This window comes from Protopterus annectens, chromosome 2.part2, assembly GCF_019279795.1.
Source record: "Protopterus annectens isolate FY-2018-M chromosome 2.part2, PAN1.0, whole genome shotgun sequence".
In the NCBI taxonomy this organism is placed as follows: domain Eukaryota; kingdom Metazoa; phylum Chordata; order Ceratodontiformes; family Protopteridae; genus Protopterus; species Protopterus annectens.
Genome location: NC_056730.1, coordinates 191,652,176 through 191,670,094, shown reverse-complemented (window position 1 = coordinate 191,670,094; position 17,919 = coordinate 191,652,176). Strand labels below are relative to the sequence as shown.

Below are 17,919 nucleotides of genomic sequence, written 5' to 3'. Positions count from 1 at the left end.
ACAACTGCTTAGAGAAACCCCACAAACACACAACATAGGCAGCACCCTCCATAAAACATGCATCTAAGAGACACACTGACACATTTCAAAAGCTAGTAAGGCAAACATCCACACAATCTAGTATCATAGTCATAGGTGACTCCATGAGACACACACATGGACCAATTACCAGGTTATGCAAAGAGAGGGTCACTGTCCCCTGCCTGTCAGGCACCAGGGTTCACTGCATAACTTAAGCTCCCAAGTCTTTGCATCACATGTACGAATATGACACATTCATGGTACATTTGGTTGTAAAAGGTTGGAGCTGTACCTCCCTGGACTACATGAAGAGAGGCATTGATGCATCTGTCAGAAAACATGTCTGAGAATGGTTTGAAACTAGCCTTGAGCAGCATTCTACTATCACCATGAATGATGCCACAATATAAACAAAAGATTGTTTTCAACAGTTTCAAAAGGGATACAATGTATATCAGTGTGGATGGAGGTGGACTGCTTTGCCAGGACTGGCATGTGCCTCTACCCCAAGGCTTTCATGTATTGGCTAAATCCTTGTCCATTCTCCCCATATTGCATTTTTTAGACTGAAAAAAAAAACAGAATTTGGATAACATTAAGGTATTGCTGCTCAACACCAGGACCCTTAACATCAAAGATACCCCCCAACAGTGTAGGATTTCAATGCCTATCACACCTTCAGGCGCACTGCATTAGATTAAGACATTTAAGGCTACAGTGTCACCATCCTCTGTAGAAAAAATAACAGCCTGGAACACATCCACATCCAACTTGTTATTAACAAAACCCCTTGTCATATCATAGCTAGCTATAGGACCCCCTTCAGTCCCTCTTGAACCACACCTTCTACCTAACTAGTATGGTGTCCATATGTTTTAAGCCAAGCATCATTTTCATAGGAGACTTCAACTACTCCTCCATAAAGTGGAAGACTAGTACATAATCACACATGTATGTCCAGAAATGTTTGTCTTTCATCAGTACAAACTCTCTTGACCAGTTAGTCTACACCCCAATCATGGGTGACAGAGTCCTAGATTTGTTTTTTACCAATATGTGGCAGCTTTGCTACCCACCAGTTGTAACTTCCTCCCTGGTCAACTCAGACTACAAACCGGTTATATTCACTGTAAGATGATAACCAGAAGCGTCTTCCAGTACCTTGGTTTTCAGAGATTATACAAAGGCTAATCTACTAAAACTGAGTGATGACCTGGCTAAATTCTGAAATTCCTTTCCTTCTTGATAACCCCACTGCTTCTGTGGAATTATTTTCAGACAGATTCTATGCACAAGTAAAGAGCTGCACAGATGCAGCTGTCCCCTTCAGAAGTAATTGCAATGTCAGATTCAGAAATAAACCCTTATGGTGGAACCCTAATATAAGCAGAATATAAGCAGGCATTTTAATAAAAGAAACAAAAATCATTGCACACCAAAATAAATTTAACTCTCAAGATGCCAAAAACACTCTTGCTAAACTAAACATGGAATTCCGGCTCCTGATCAAATCAACCAAAGCTAGACATCAGGTGAAAATAACCACCCATGTGAAAGACGGCCACAAAGTTTTCTTTAACCTCAAACACAATGCCCAGCACTCTGCAGAGCTAATTGTAAGTAATATCCCACAAATGAACCTAGAGATCATTGAAAATCTGCCAGCAGTCGGATTTACCCCAAACTTCACCAACTTTAACCCTCCAATATTCTCAGATCACATACCCACATCTGCATCTCACAAATCACCAAAGAGCAAGCTCTTGAAGTGCTGTCTAAGGCCAACGACACTACATCATTGGGGCTGGACAACACATCAGGCTGCCTACTGATCGACATGAAACATGACTTGTCAGACCACCTAAAGAGGCAGTTCAATATTAGATTCAAACCAGGCTTCATGCAGGAAGAAAGGAGGACAGAAGCAGTTATTCCCTTGCACATATGTGGGGCTTCATCAGAGCCAGGGAATTATAGACCCTTAAGCCTAACCAGCCTCATCTGTAAGTCTGTCTAAAGGATCATTAAGGAATTAATAAATAAGGATGTAGGTAATCTACAGATTCTTATCCCAAGCCAAATGGGATTTGTCAGGGGCAGTGTCTGCCTACTTAACCTAGCTGGTTTCTCCAGAAAGTTACTGTAACAATGGATGAGGGCAGATCAGTACACACTGCTTTTAGGCCTCACAAAGGCATTTGAAACCATCCCACAAGCATGTATGTTAGAAAAACTTTCTGATGAGAGAAAAGTGCAAAAACATCTGGCAGTATTGATTCCAGTAATTACCTGCTGTGAAAGGACTTCTTCATAAATCAGTTGCTGTAATGAGTGCATATCTTTTTTTTTTCTCAAAAATCCTTTTATTGATTTATAAAGTATGACATAACAAAACAAAACATCAAAACATTATAAATCTTATCATATATGAGTTGATTGAATTTATACACCTTGTAATAATGCATTTCAACTCATGAAGGTGAGAGCAAAACAATATCTAACAATATATACAATATATACAATTGATAACCAAGAATCAAAATATGAAATGAGACTATAGCCAAAATGAGAAAGTGAAGTATGAGAGTAAATAAATCCACATAATGTATTGTGACAATGAATATGATAACTATTAATCACTATTAATAATGAAGAGGACCTTCTCTAAAACTTTATTATTTAAAACCCTTTTCTTAGGACTCTTCCCAATAGTTTTGTGTGCATAAATATACAAATATGCCATTGTTCTAAAAGCATTCCAATTTAATTTAGTGCAATCAAGCCAGTTTTTGGTAATGTACAGTTTAATAAGAGAACAAATGAATACCAGCACATGAGTATCCAATTTAGAGAGATGAATCATGGGAATGTGTAAGATTGCAATTTCCCATGATAAAGTGGATTTATGGTACCCCATATTCTGTAACCTTACTTTCAAGGAAGTCCAAAGTTTATGTGAAAAGTGGCAATACCAAAAAATGTGTAAAAGGTCGGCTTTGGGAAAAGAGCAACAAGGGCATGATGGAGATTTGTTCACGTCAAATTTGTTAAGTTTGGAAGGAGTATAATAAGCATTGTTATTAATCATCATTTGGGTATAAACCAATTTCTTGAAAGGAGAGTATTCCAGAGTATTTCTAATGGCCAAAAGTTTTTGGTTGTCTGTTAAATGAGGGTTATGAATAACCCAAAAGTTCGAGAAAAGACATGACGAATCTTGTATTAATTTAGTTAATAAATTATAAGATTTTGACAACATTTTCTCAGGTAATAATAATGTTTTAATTATTGATTCCAAATTATTGAGATCTTGTTCTCTTGGCATCATAAGATTGCGATTATTTATAACCACATCTCTTATTTGGCGTAGTATTGTAGTATAAGTACAGTTGACTTTCAGAATCTTACATAGTTCAGCCAGGGACACATCTTTATATTTCAGAAATGTCCAAACCTTAATACTTTTTATAAGGGGATAATTTGAAAGGTTAAATGATGTATTATCCAGCTTAAAATTTGGGTTCAGGTGAATTGGTTGAAGTATATTTGAAATCTTATCCATTTTGATTAGTTTTAATAATTCCTGGAATGCATTGATCTTATGTTTTAGGAAAATCGAGACTTTGAGGGTGTCCAAAATATCAGTAGATATGAAAGGAAAGGCATCAGGGTTTATGTTCTTGGATATAATATATTGATTCCAAATCCTAACCCAATTAGATGTATTATTATTGTGAATGTTATTCATTTTAGAAATGGACAAAAGTTTATTTGCCAAAACAATTAAGTAATAAAGATAAAAATTTGGCAAACCTAAACCCCCCCTATCTTTGGAAGATGATAATTTAGAATAAGATATTCTAACTGCCTTAGGGAACCACAAAAATTTAGCTAATTCTTTATTAACTTTGTCAAAAAAAGATTTCGGGATTATTTGATCTGAAGAACTGAATTGGTACAAAAATTTAGGAAGGATATTCATTTTGATTATGGCAGCTTTTGATAGAAGTGAAAGATTCAAAAGTTCCCATCTACGCATATCTAGCATTATTGTTGACCATAATTTATATAAGTTATTTTGAAAGTCCTAACTTTTCTGTATAAATGGAAATTTTTGCTGTGCTAAATAGTTAATATGTTTTTCTGCACAATGTATTTAACTGTATACCTGCTGTACTATTTGATATTGTCTTCTTTTTTACTATCTGTTGTACCCATTATGTAACTTTGAATGTATTTTGGAGCTTTTCTCCCCAGGACTCCATTGAAAACGGGTTCATTTGGCCCAATGGACTATCCTGGTAAACCAACTGCAATAAATAAATAAAATAAAATAAATGAATATAGGCTATTATGCTCCATATGAATACCCAGATATTTAACCCCGTATGTAATATGGAAATGAGAATCAGGGAATAAGTAAGATTTATGAGCTAAATGATTCAAAGGAAAAATATGAGTCTTTTGAGGATTAATGTGATAGTCCGATGCAAGAGAAAATTTCTCAATAGAATTCATAATCTTTTTAAAATCTGAGAGAGGAGTTTGAAAGAATATAACTAAGTCATCCGCAAAGGCAGAGAAAAATAAATTATTGTTAAGGATCCTAGGAATTTTGTGAAATGTATTTTGTGATATGTACAAAAGTAAAGGTTCCAAATAGATGTTAAAAAGAAAAGGAGATAAAGGACAACCCTGTCTCGTACCATTAGTCAGCTTTATAGGACTTGAAGTGATTCCGTTAATATATAGTCTAGTAAAGGATTTTTTGTACAGAGTTTTGATAAAATTTATAAATGTAATGGGGAAATTAAAACATGACATAGTCTGAAAGAGAAATTTCCAACACACTGATGCATCCAAGATCAGTGCATACAATGGGTTATTATCATGTTTTGTAAGATGTATAATAGATTCCAAGGTCAAGGTGTTTTCCCAAATGTGTCTATGGGACATAAAACCTGTCTGATCTGGCGAAATTATTGATGAAAGGACATTTTCCAATCTCTTAGCAAGAATCGAAGACAGAATCTTAATATCTACATTGATTAATGAAATCGGTCTATAGTTGCGGGGTCAGTCTTATCTTTACTATTTTTCAGAATTAGTATAGTTTTTGAAGTGTTCCAGTGGAGATCAGATATGCCATTTATAATTATATAGTTATATACTTTAAGGAGAAAGGGAGCAATTACTGTTTTAAAGGATTTAAAAAAGTTAGGTGTAAAACCATCAGGGCCCGTGGATTTGCCAATCATTAGCCTATCAATTGACTCTGTAATTTCTAAAAGAGTAAGAGGAGATGAAAGAGTATTTTGCTGTTTTTCATTTAATGTGGGAAATATTATGGAACTTAAAAAACTATTTATATGACTATTATTTATAGAATTAGAAGATTTAGAATATAACTCTGTATAAAGTGATGAGAAGAGATGCAAAACTTCCTTGTCCGTACTATATATTTGATCTTTATATTGTATGGGCGATATTTTAGGTCTCTCAAAATTTTTCTTAATTATTCTTGCCAAGGTTTTGGAAGGAATTTGAGCCCATTCTGAGTAAATGGCTAATAATCTTTGCTCCAATATTGAAAGATTGTTTTGATGTAGTAAAATAAGTTCCTTTTGTAAGTCTATAATCTGCTTTTCATATGAGGGGTCCGGATTTAGCCAATATTGATTTTCAAGAGATTGAATATTCAGTTTTAAACATCTTTTTTACTATTAAGTTGTTTTTTAAGATATGCAGCCTTACCAATAAACATTCCCCTCAACCTAGCTTTGCATGCCTCCCACTGCACATCATAGGGAATATCTGTTGAATCTAACTCATTTTCCATTTCCTGAATTATTTCTATACACATTTTACTAATTTTTTCGTTAGAGAGCAAGTTATTGTTTAATGTCCAGTTATTCCTTTTGAGTTTATGACTCAGGTTAAAATTTAGATTTAATTTTACTAAGATTCTAGAGTGATCAGATAGAAATCTAGGTTCAGTAGTGAAATCCATTAATAACTGTGAAAGGGAATTTGAGATAAGAAAAAAATCCAATCTAGACCATGAATGATAGCATTTAGAATAATAGGTATAAGTATCAATTTTATTTGAGTATTTAGTGAGTTGTAGAGGGTCTATAAGATTATACTCTAATATTAAGTCCTCCAAAGCAAAGGATGCTTGCTGATTATATGAAGAGGAATAATTTGTACGATCTATGACTGGGTTAATTACAGCATTCCAATCCCCTCCCAAAATAACAAAGTGATCTTTGTATGATGAAAATATGTTGTAAATCTGAAATATAAAAGTATGTTGATCACTACAAGGGCCATAAAGATTTAGTATCAGTAGTGGTTTGACCAAATTATGTATGAAAGCTGTAAAATAGCACCATCTACCTTCATCGTCATATTTTTCTTCAATAATAGTTCCTTGGAATTTTTGCTTAACTATAATAGCCACCCCCCTAGAGTTAGAAGTGTCCCCTGAAGCTATTATTTTCTTAATCCATTTTTTATTTCTTACTTTGTCCCAAGGAATATGTGTTTCTTGCAAAAAACATATATTGGCTTGTGATTTATACATTAAATGATATAATAAGGATTTCTTATCTTTATTTTGGATCCCCCCTACGTTCCAGGAATCAATTATTAATAAATTAGTCATATAATTATTAAAGGTCTGTTAAAGAAGATGTTAAAATATAGATTGTTTGTGATTAAGTAAAGTATAAATGTGGAAATTAAACCAAACTTAGTCTCATTATAACAAATAATACCTATAGGTGTATGTTTCAATGTAAAGTTAACTCTAACCTCATAAGTTTTGCTCTTCCCTACCCCAGTGCCTACCCACCTAAACCTATCTACCAAGGGAAGATGAAAATAACTACATATACAATTTAAAAACTTGGTTACCAAAATCACATACATATGTGAAGAAAATTTAAGTAAAGTCCTAAAAAGGACTATAACCAGGTTAACAAAACTAAACATATTTACACAGCTATCCAAAAACAAGATGCCCGACATATACATTCCCCATTCAAAAATGTACTCAAAAAACTCCTGTAAATTTAAATATAATTGTGACCAGAGTATATATGTAGTTAATCTTGTACTACAGTATATATCTATGATGTAAAATATTAGTAAGATAAAAATTTAATTGGTGCAACATTAATATATTTATACATGTAAAGATCATACATGTATGTGTAGCAATATACGAATATGTCTATAATCAAAAAGGATTAATGTAATTAAGAATTTAAAATCTTCACATTCAAATATACACTATATTGCTTTGTATTACTAAATCCTTTAAACAGAGTATCTCTGATTAATCATCATTACTATCTTTAAAAACAAATTGTATGACACAGGTATATGAAAATCCAATTAGTAATGAGAACATCAGTAAGTCTAGTAAAAGGTCAATCAATATCGTTGAAATCACCTGAGTCTCATATTCTTTAACATAACATAAATATAATATGTAGGATGATATTTTAATATTTATCATAAATGTAAGTATAATATGAGAAAATGTATTAATGTATACTGTGATAATTACCAAGGGCTTCAACTAACCCTATAGGGTAATATTACACCCTAACACTTCCAGTATTGTCATTAAAAGTATACAAGTGAAAATATATTTTTAACAGAAAATATATACCTAAATTATAAAAATAAAATATTCCACATTTTTCGCAATTGGCCCAATATACCAACTGCAGCATATTAAGCACAATAAGTGTTCTTGTAGATGGCATTTAAAGTTGTCAGCGCTTAGTAGATAATAGATGTGTAACATAACAAATCTCCTGAATATTAGATTTGTTATGCGCCAACTACATGTATAAGTTATAGCTAAAAACAAGTTTTCAATCTATATTACACAGTGTTTTAGTTTAAAAGTTAGTTATAAAGGCTTTAATGCTTCCGCACGCACGTAGTACCAGTCCAGTACGAGAAAAAGACTTCCTGAATCACGTAAAGCGCACTATCACAACCTACAAGAAAGAAAGCCACTTACTTGCGAGAAACAGTGCTGCTGAAGTCAAAACACAGTTTCCAAGGATGAAATCAGCAGTTCTTCAAATGCGGGATATCAGTGGAACAAGAAACCATATTCTGTGCAAGCAGACAATCGCGAACAAATGTATACATCCTTTTCAGCTTTTTTTCCGAAGACTTGTCATCAGACCACAGAGTATGCAGCACGAGCAACACAATTCTGATCAGATAAAAATAATTGCATTACCCTAGCGACGCTAGTGACATCCAGAGAGTATACACCAAGGTAAAAGGCTCGTGAATAATTCCAGAGACAAAACCAAGGCATTCAGTGAAGATTAGTGACTCTATGTAGCACGAGAGACCAGATATTATTCCCTCCATTCTGCTGATGTATTCTTAGACGAAGAAACATTACTTTTTCATGTAAACAATGCAAAGTTGATGTTGGTATATTGTAAAGGCGTAATATACTGGAATATTAATATGTGAGTTTGCGACAACTCCAAGAAACATTAAAACACATGTTTCATATACAAAAAAGCTGAGTTATTTTTTCACCTGTCAAAGCTATGTTATATAATCAATATTATGAAAAAAAAGAAAAAAAGACATAGTATTAAAGGTTAGCTCACAAACTTAAAACATCAAATGCATTTACAATAATTATGAGTTTTATTTTTGTGTGTCAATAGCAGGAAGAGCCTTGAATACTTTTAAAAATATGTATTTTGCTTCTTGTGGGTCTGTGAACACATAAGTCCTGTCATTATAGTTGAAAGAAAGAGTATTAGGATAACGCATCCTAAATTTTATTCCCTTTTTAATCAGGTCTGCACAGAATGGAGACAGTTTTTGTCTGTTTAATTTTATTTGAGCTGGTAGATCCTGTGAAAAAGTCAATTTATGTTTATTCCAGATGATATATTTTTTACTTTTGGCTGCTTCTAAGATATGCTGGGTGTCTTGAAAGTTTAATAACCTTGTGTATATAATCCAAGGTGAAGTAGAGTCTTGTCTAACACGCAGGGCTCTGTGTGCTCTTTCTACAGTTAAAGTTTTTGTATTTGTTTCACAATTAAGTAAAGCCTCAAATATTTGTTTAGTCACTGAAATTAAGTTTTGATTTTCATAAGATTCCGGCAATCCTCTAATTATTATGTTATTTCTCCGGCTCCTTGCCTCCAAATCCAGAACTTTAGCTTGTAAATCAGCAATTAGATTATCTTTAGATTTTAAGTCATTTTCAATAGATTCTGCTCTTATTTCTATGGCTAAATACTTATTTTCAAGAATGTCCATTCTTTCATTAATCTCTTTTAAAGTTTTACCAAAATCAGTAAATTGGTCAGAAAAATTCTGTATAGCACTCTGAATGGGTTGTAATGCCATTTTTAAGTCTTCTAAATGAAAATTAGAATCATTTTTTTCTTTTGCACTTACTTTTATGATTTCAGTAGATGATTTAGAGGTTCTAAGTCTCTTGGAGCTAGTGTCCTTCTCTGGAGAAAGCATAGAAGAGAATTTGGCCTTAGTTGTCTGTGCATCCATGGAATCTGAGTTGCCAGCCATGCCCAGGTTAGAGGTGTGAAAACAGAGAAATTGACACAGAGATAAGCATCTGGAGTGCACTTGTCCAAAGACTGTTGAAGCCAAAAGTATTCTGAGGTAAAATAATCCAAAAATTTACCTTTTTCCAAAAATAAACAAACCCAAAGTGAAGGACTTGTATCAGAGATAATTTCTGTAAAAAAAAACTGTGGAGAAATTTCGCTTAAAAGTAGTTAAAAGCATACCTCACAAGTGTACCTCATTACGAGGAATGTACCTCATTTGGGGTCTTAAAAAATTCATGTTCCTCGAAGTTCCTCAAAGTTCCACATTGAAAGAGTCAGTCACACATGCAGTGTTAGGAATTTATTTAAGTGAAATCCATGGTAAACAGAAATTAATCATATTAATTCATTAAAGGATCTTCTTTATAAGTAAAACCAGCATATTTTAACCATCCTATGACCTTCCTAGTGGAAGTTGTTAGTAAGCCATTAGTATAAGTTCCACATTTTGCCCATTTGTTCCACATTATGAAGGCGAGTGTTCCTCATTTAGGAGATGGAAGGTTGAGAGCTATGGTTAAAAGTAGCCGGTAATTACATAGCAGTGAGGAGCTCAATGAATAGGAAGCAGTCTAGTCGGCGGCCATCTTTGAATCATGTAATGAGTGCATATCTGATAGAGAGATCCAGATGGACAGCAAAGTAATGTCATTTGAAATCTGTAATATTGTTATTAATATAGGCAGCAATATGTTCTGTTGGTTTGGTTAAGTGAGAGATTTAATTTCTGTATCAGTTAATTGATGGAAATGAGAGCAAGTTACCCAAAAACATGACCAATGTTAAACATTTTAGTGTAATTATGTATACCTACCTTGGGAAAAATCTGAGAAGAACTGATTGTGACATGTTTAGTTATGTTTTTCATTTTTGAAATAATTAAATGCTAAATTTTAGTTCTGTGGTGAGATGTCAGTGGTACATTGCTACAGTTTTTCAATACTGGTATGGAATAAAGCTGAACAGAAAGGAAAGGCTCCAAGTAGTATGTAGCGGATCTGAACTTAACTGTTTAAACCAGCTTTGTGACTGAATTATTTGAAAAGCTGGCACAGCTGTTTATCACTCACTAATATAATACATGGCTGTAAATAAACACGTCACAGTTACTGGATATAATTCTAAACAGCTTAAAAGCCTAAATGCATCAAATTTTAAAGAGGTGAAAATAAAGTTTACAATGATGAAACACCAGCTGCAATGTGAAGGATATACCAGTAATAGTACTGTAATATAAACATAAGTTTGTTTTTCTTTTGATGTATATATTTGTATACATATTTGTTTCACTATTTTAAAAGATAACTAAATATTGTATTAAATCAACGTTATTTGTCAGGGTGAATGCACAACGTGTTGCATCTAGAGCAAATAATGACACACACACGTTTGGTCTTTCGAATTGTGTACTGCCATTCTTATGATTTTTCTGCCCCTGGGATTCAATAATGCCTACACTAAGTTACACCGTTTTGAGTGAACAGACAGCACAGAAATAACTCATACCCTCTTCCTCCTAATTTTAGTTTTCCTACTGATATTCTTGCAGCTCTTACTATTAAAGGGGATTCATAAAGGTAACCATAAAGTGTAGACTACATGTACACTTAGTGTAATCTTTCTCAGTGACTAGAAAGCACACGAAAAATGTGATAAGAATTTTCTGGAAAACATATCGTGTACACTTAGTGTAGGCTTTATTATTTATGTTATTTATATTTATTTTACATTTGTCTACCGGGATAGTCCGACTGGATACATGTCCATTTTCAGCGGAGGCCCAGGGAGAAAAGCTCCAAAAAGACATTCAACAAACTGTCACATTTTTACAGTTTAAAACACAAAATAAAACACAAATAAAAGGATTTTTACACAGATGTAAACAAACACAAAAACAGATACACAAACAAATGATTACATTTTTACTCAGATGGAAAATTCTACACAGTGTTTTTAAGAATGATAGGGTATTGAATGCCTAGTAGGCTAACCTGGTAGTAGATCCAAGGAGGGTCATAGGATTTATAAGTTAAGAAACAAAGTGTAGGCAGAAGTCCTCCATGTGCACATGTATTGAATCTGGCTTTGCATGTAAATGCTTTTTCTTTGTACAGCATGAACTGGTAAAAACCCAGTTACCTCCAAATTGTTTTGAGTTAGTTGGTATGGACTTGCATATTGAGGTTTGTTCCAATAAACTGCAGTAAAATTGTGAGATTTTTATGGCTGAACCTAGATAAAGTTCTAAGTACAATTTTGAGTTCCTACCAAAAGTTAACAAGTTAGAACCTTTTCAAGGATTTTGCAGCTTAAACACAATTTAAAGTAGTCCAGAAACAGAATTAATACTTGGTGAGTAACCGCAGCAGGCAAGACACTTTTGACCATACTATTTTGAGTGAGAATAATGTATGTAATGTTCACATTCCTGATTTTACTAAAAGTAGGCACATTTCATTTGGCAGTGATAAAACCTGATGATAACCTCTTTCTGCCTTTTGGGATATTCATGTTTATATATTTTGCAAGTAAATTGTCTGTCGTGTGTAAAATGTAGTCATATTATGTACATTCTTAACTAATATTTGTTTTTTATTTTTAAAAGGGTGATAATGTTCGAGATGTATGCAGCATTTGGCACGTAAACAGTGAAATGATTCCAGACTGGATAGAAAGGGAAATACAGAAAGTAAGTTTTTTAATTGTAATTAGGCAGGATTTGATGAGAGCTTAAAGTAGGTTTCGCTGATGATAAGTATTATAGGCACTGTGTGACTAACAAAGATTTCTAGGGATTTCCCGGGGTTTTCTTAGATTTAATTCTGTAAATAAAAATGTACCAGAAAATATATGTGAGAGCAAATTATTGTTACTTTAGTATTTCATCTACAGTCAACTTATCTGATGTTTTATTGCAGCTTACAGCTTGGATCTTTTTATTTTGAACACTCTGCACAAGTAATGGTCCTGCTAAGATTGCAGTGCAGGCACTAGGGGACAGTGCTGTGTGGTCAGCTTGCCATACTCGTCTGCTGACATCCTTGCCTGCTCTCCTTGACTAACTAAGCTAACAAAAAATAAATATATCTATTGTGATATAAAACTCTGAACATCTATGGTGTGGCTGGTGATATAAAACTCTGAACATCTATGGTGTGGCTGGTTGAGAGTACAAACACCTTCTTTAGTAACCACTGTTTACAGGCTACATGAGTTTAATATCCACACCACTGAATCATAATATGTGATATAGTGTCCCCACTATTGGCTGCCAATAATGTGATACCCCACCACTGGACCAGTAATCAAGGAGTCTCAATCCTCACTACTGGCACCAGTGAGGGATATGCACTGGGAGGATTACAAGTGCACACACAGTATTTCCAGATGCAGCTCTCTGCATGAAGTGCAATTTCCCTTGAAAACACAGAGACCAAAGTCAGTCTGGGGCTGTTTCTCCCTGTTTCTCCATATCCCCAGTAAGACTCCCCATTGGCATAGCTGCAGATTTGAGATCTCAGCTGAGTGGCCACACCAAGACCTCCAGCACCCTCTTTGTCCAACCAGTGCTTCGTGTCCCTGCCCAAGTAGTTGACACACACACTCTTTGAGGTTTGATTTACACACACACACACACACACACACACACACACACACACACACACACCTGGGAAAGGTTGGCAAAGGTTTGCTAGCTATGCCCCCTTTTGCCCAGACTATAAGGTAGTTATCACTGCCACCAGCCAGCTCCTTATCAGGTACATGAAGGCCCTTAACAAAGGGTGTCCAATTTTACTGTGTTATATTAATATAAATGGTAGTTTGACCAAGAGCAAGGCTGTTAGGAGTGGCCCACTCAGTGTCACCAAATAAATATGCAAGTACTCTCAAAACATAAATATCTTTAGACAAATCAGCCACAATGAAATGTTTAAATATATTTAATAATAATAAATAGTAAAAGGACAAGAAAATACTCATTATATATTTACTGTGACGTAATTCAAGACCACAGGAAATATTTAAAACAGCATTGCAGGACAGTCTCAAATAAATAAATAAAGCTATCTAAACTAAGCTTCAGTATATTCCTGACTATACCTAATAGTATTAAACTGTTCCCTAGAACCGTACTTCATCAGAGCACGTACTTCATCAGAGCAAGGCAGATGCATGATGAATGGCTGTTGTTGTTGTTAGGTCCAAGACTGAGTACAGAATGCACAGTCTCTTTCAGAGAGTTCACAGAATAATATCTCAAACATTACTGTTGGGATAGCTTGCAGAATGACATCATTTCTTGTCATCTGACTCTATCCCAGGTGAAACCCCCACTGCTGGAAGCTGACAGTATTTAGCATCTGCTTGTAAAAATGTATAGACCTCAGGTCTTTGGCAGATGCTGGAATTCAAAACAATTACATTCCTTCACATTTCAAGACTAGTAATTATTTCACCCTACAGACAATACAGAAAGCTCTCTAGTTTTAGACATTGTGTCTCCTTGCTGCATTGAAACTGAAATATACCATTTTTTATGGCATAGCTATAAAGTAATTTAATTTCAGTTATTTTTCTGAAGTTAACCTCCTGTATTCCAGTTTCCATACACATTTAAACAGTTACAATAGTGCATGTACAAGTCTGTTCTATTTCAGTAGGGCACACTGTGGTTGCAGATCAAATAGCACTTTGCAAAAACCTTTTCAACACACGTCTGTACAAACCAGTTTGATGTACACATGGCATACAGCTCTAATACAGTTGCACCACAAGCATCTTACATAAATCATGGTGATATTCACAAATGACATATAATTATTTACAAAATTCCAGCTAGCTGTGCTGGCAGTATCTCTTTTCATGACATAAGCCCTAAACACAACCATTAGAAGAAATTTAATTAGGTTCCAGACAACTGAAAGACGCAGGTTCAAATGCTCATTATTTACATTTAGGAACACTTTGCTACTTGTGATAAACATACTTGAAGGATGTTTATATGTGTCTACTGTAAGATGTGAAGTCATCTGTTTGAACATCCAAGTTGCAGAAGCAAAATTACAGAGATACAATCACACACACACACACACACACACACACACACACACACACACACACACACACACTAATAAAGTAATCGAAAGCTGAACAATACTACATGGTGAAAGTTTGAGGATTATATTTTGTTGGGACTCTTAACAACCGCAGTAATCCTGCGAACATTTTCTCTGCAGTGTAGTTTGGGGCAGCACTGTAAATATAGCAGTCCGGTGTTGAATGTAACATACCGCTTTTGGATGGAAAGCTACATCTGTATTTGCGCATTTGCCAGTGTGTGTACATTGAAAGGCTGGATGCTAATCATCTGTGTATTGTCCATAGTCTAAAACTGAAACTTCTAAAAAGATTCTGAATGTGCATTATTCCTGTATATGGATAAAATTTTAGTTTTAAGCTATGATTAACTGTTAACTTGGGGATATGTTGGAATTTCCCATTTGTCTTGTATATTGCATATAGGCTTTTCAGATTATTGTATGTAATTTTGTGTTGGTGTTTGAGCAGAGAATGTGACTGAAAAGGGATTATTTGACCAGCTCAGTTACCCTTTACCAAACAGTAAATTAATTACTTCATTCATTCATTCATTCATTTAATTAATTAAGTCATTCATTTAATTAATTAAATTCACAATGCTGTTCTTGCTGTAAGGGAAACTGTAATTATGCCAGTTATAGCAATTTCTGAGACAAATGTGTAGCAGCGAACTAAACTGTGAAGGTCCTGCCTGTGCTGTTTTTTTTTTTTTTTTGTCATAGAAAATCTACAATTTCTTACCTAAAAATGTAATATTTAGTTCTGGGCTGGATTGTTCATTATCGGTGCTGGTAACCATAAGTGCACCATTCACTTTGTGTTTGGGGCCTTAGCATTGACCTCCTCTGCTCTATTGGTGGTGGTTAAGTAGTCAGCTTATGGGACATGAATCTGGTTTAACTGTTACAGGGCTTTCACATTCTTTTTACAATAGCAGGGCTTTCAACAAAATAAAAAATTACCTATAACTATATTAGACCTTCACAGCCATAAATCTAGAGTTCACCATTGATTTTCATCATATTGATCACCGTTGGAGTATCCTTAGCTGTATGGGTTATATGTTGCTAATGATATAACAGCTGGCCAGCTTCCAAAGCTTCAGGGCACCTTCCACTTGCCCAAGGTGCCAAGCAGTTTGAGTTGAGCTGACTAAAAGGCAGTTTTGGATGCAAAGCCTGTCAGAGCATTACTTCCACTGAAGAGTGCACTCCTTTGAGGCTGTCAAAGATCACCATTTGGCGTATGCTTTTTTTTTGCTGGGCAGATAAGTTCCATTTAGGGAGGAAACATTTCTTCCGTTTTCTTCATTGTATTTGTGTGTTATTACTTTCACCTTCAAGAAATTTATTTTAAAGCTAGCTGTGTTGTTTTTTAATGGACTGTCTCAGTACTGTAACGTCAGTTTAAAGGTAGTGTAAAGTAACTGAAAAGATATGCATGACTGTTAATACTTCTCCCAGGGCTATGGCCACTGGTACTGTTTTGAGAAGGTTTGCATGGCTTCATTGTCTGAACCTCTGAGACTATGTTAAAAATGTGATTTTAAATTCTCCATTTGTTAGAGATTTAATGTTTGGCCCACCTGCTGTAGATGTGACCAAAAAGGACAATGAAAGGAGGAAGCTGATCTAGGGAATCTTTTAAGATTTCTTAGCTCCTTTCCAAATTGTCCAAGGGATGTTCAGTCTCCTCATCCCAATTTTTGGCAAACAGTGGAATAAACAGTCTCAACATAATTCAGATAAATAGACATGTAAGAAGAAATGGCAAGGGGTTTCCAAAAACAAGTCTTGAATCTCCCAAAACCAAGGACAGTCCAACAATACTGTTTTTTTTCTTGTAGAAAGTCGTAATCCCAATTTTCCTCTTTGCAACACATTGTATCAGGTAGATGGGCTGTGTAAATTATTCATCAAGGTTACAGATGTTTGTGGGAGGAAATTCTTCCTTTCTAGGGAGTCATTCCTTGTCCTCCAGATCAGACTATTGTTTCCCCATTCTTCATCACATGTTGTCTCAAGGAGTGACTGAACCAGTTCCTCCTTCCTAGGTCGGAACACATTTTTATTTAATGGTGTTTCTAGTGCCCAAGAAAGAAAGGAAACTCTTGTTCTGAAGTTCTGAATCTTTCTTTCCTAAACCTGTTTGTGATAGTGATCACATTCAGAATGATGTCACTGCACAACCTGTTACCTCTTCTTTTTCTGTAAAGTTTCCTGTTAACACTAGACTTAAAAGATGTTTATCGTCACATCTCCTGTCATCTGGAATGCAGACTTTTCTTAAGGTTGTGTGTGTCTGGATCACATTATCAGTTCTCTGCCTTACCCTTAGGACTATCCACTGCACCAAGAATGTTCACAAAGTGTGTAACTCAGTTATTGCTCATTGCAAGATACAGGGTACATACATTTTCCATATTTAGATGCTTATCATTGCAGAGTTTTAGTGTCGGGAATCTCTCTCATGGGTGAGAGATCTCTTATACAAACTGGGATTCCAACAGATCATTCAAACTTTTTTCTTGACTCCTTCACACATGATTGTTTTCTTGGGATGCCAGCTGGACACCTCAGTTCAAAAAGCTTTTCTCCCACAGGAAAAAAATACATCTTTATTTCTGTTTTTAAGGTTTTCCACTCGGACTTTGATCACTGCAAGGGAATACCTCAGGATTTTGGGTCTCATGGCATCTGTGATTCTCATGATATCCCTGGCATGACTCCACATGAGAAAGATACAGTGGGATCTTAAATCTGTTTGGTCTCAGCCTCAACACCATTTGTCTTTTCCAATCCCAGTGGTGGGGTTTGTAATTAAGAAAAAAATCTCTGGTGGAGATAACAGATGCCCTTAAATCCAGGTTTCCTGTGTTCCCTTTCATCTCTAAAGTAGTCAGTCAATGCAGACACTTTGGACTTTGCTTGGGGAGCAGTTTCAGCAGGGTTAAAAGTGCAGGAGTATGGCACACCTGGGCAAACACAAGCAGATAAATATCAAGAAGATGCTTGCCCTGATCAAGGCACTCAACTCTCTGAACCATCTTTGGTCCCCAGGACCTCTTCAAGTGCTTACAGACAATACCACAAGCATGTGGTATGTCAACAAGCAAAAGGGATCCAGGTCATACCCCCTTTGCAGACTAGCCATGTTAGCT

General features: G+C 35.0%; 1 protein-coding gene across 1 annotated transcript in view; it reads left to right on the top strand.

Moving 5' to 3' along the window:
* Window positions 1-12,268: 12,268 nt before the first annotated feature.
* Window positions 12,269-17,919, top strand: part of RNF180 (ring finger protein 180) — a 933,453-nt gene continuing 927,802 nt past the window's right edge. Inside the window, exon 1 of the mRNA XM_044063860.1 lies at window positions 12,269-12,348. Within this exon, the coding sequence (XP_043919795.1) occupies window positions 12,313-12,348 (36 nt within the window). The 5' untranslated portion in view covers window positions 12,269-12,312. The remainder of the gene's footprint in view (window positions 12,349-17,919) is intronic.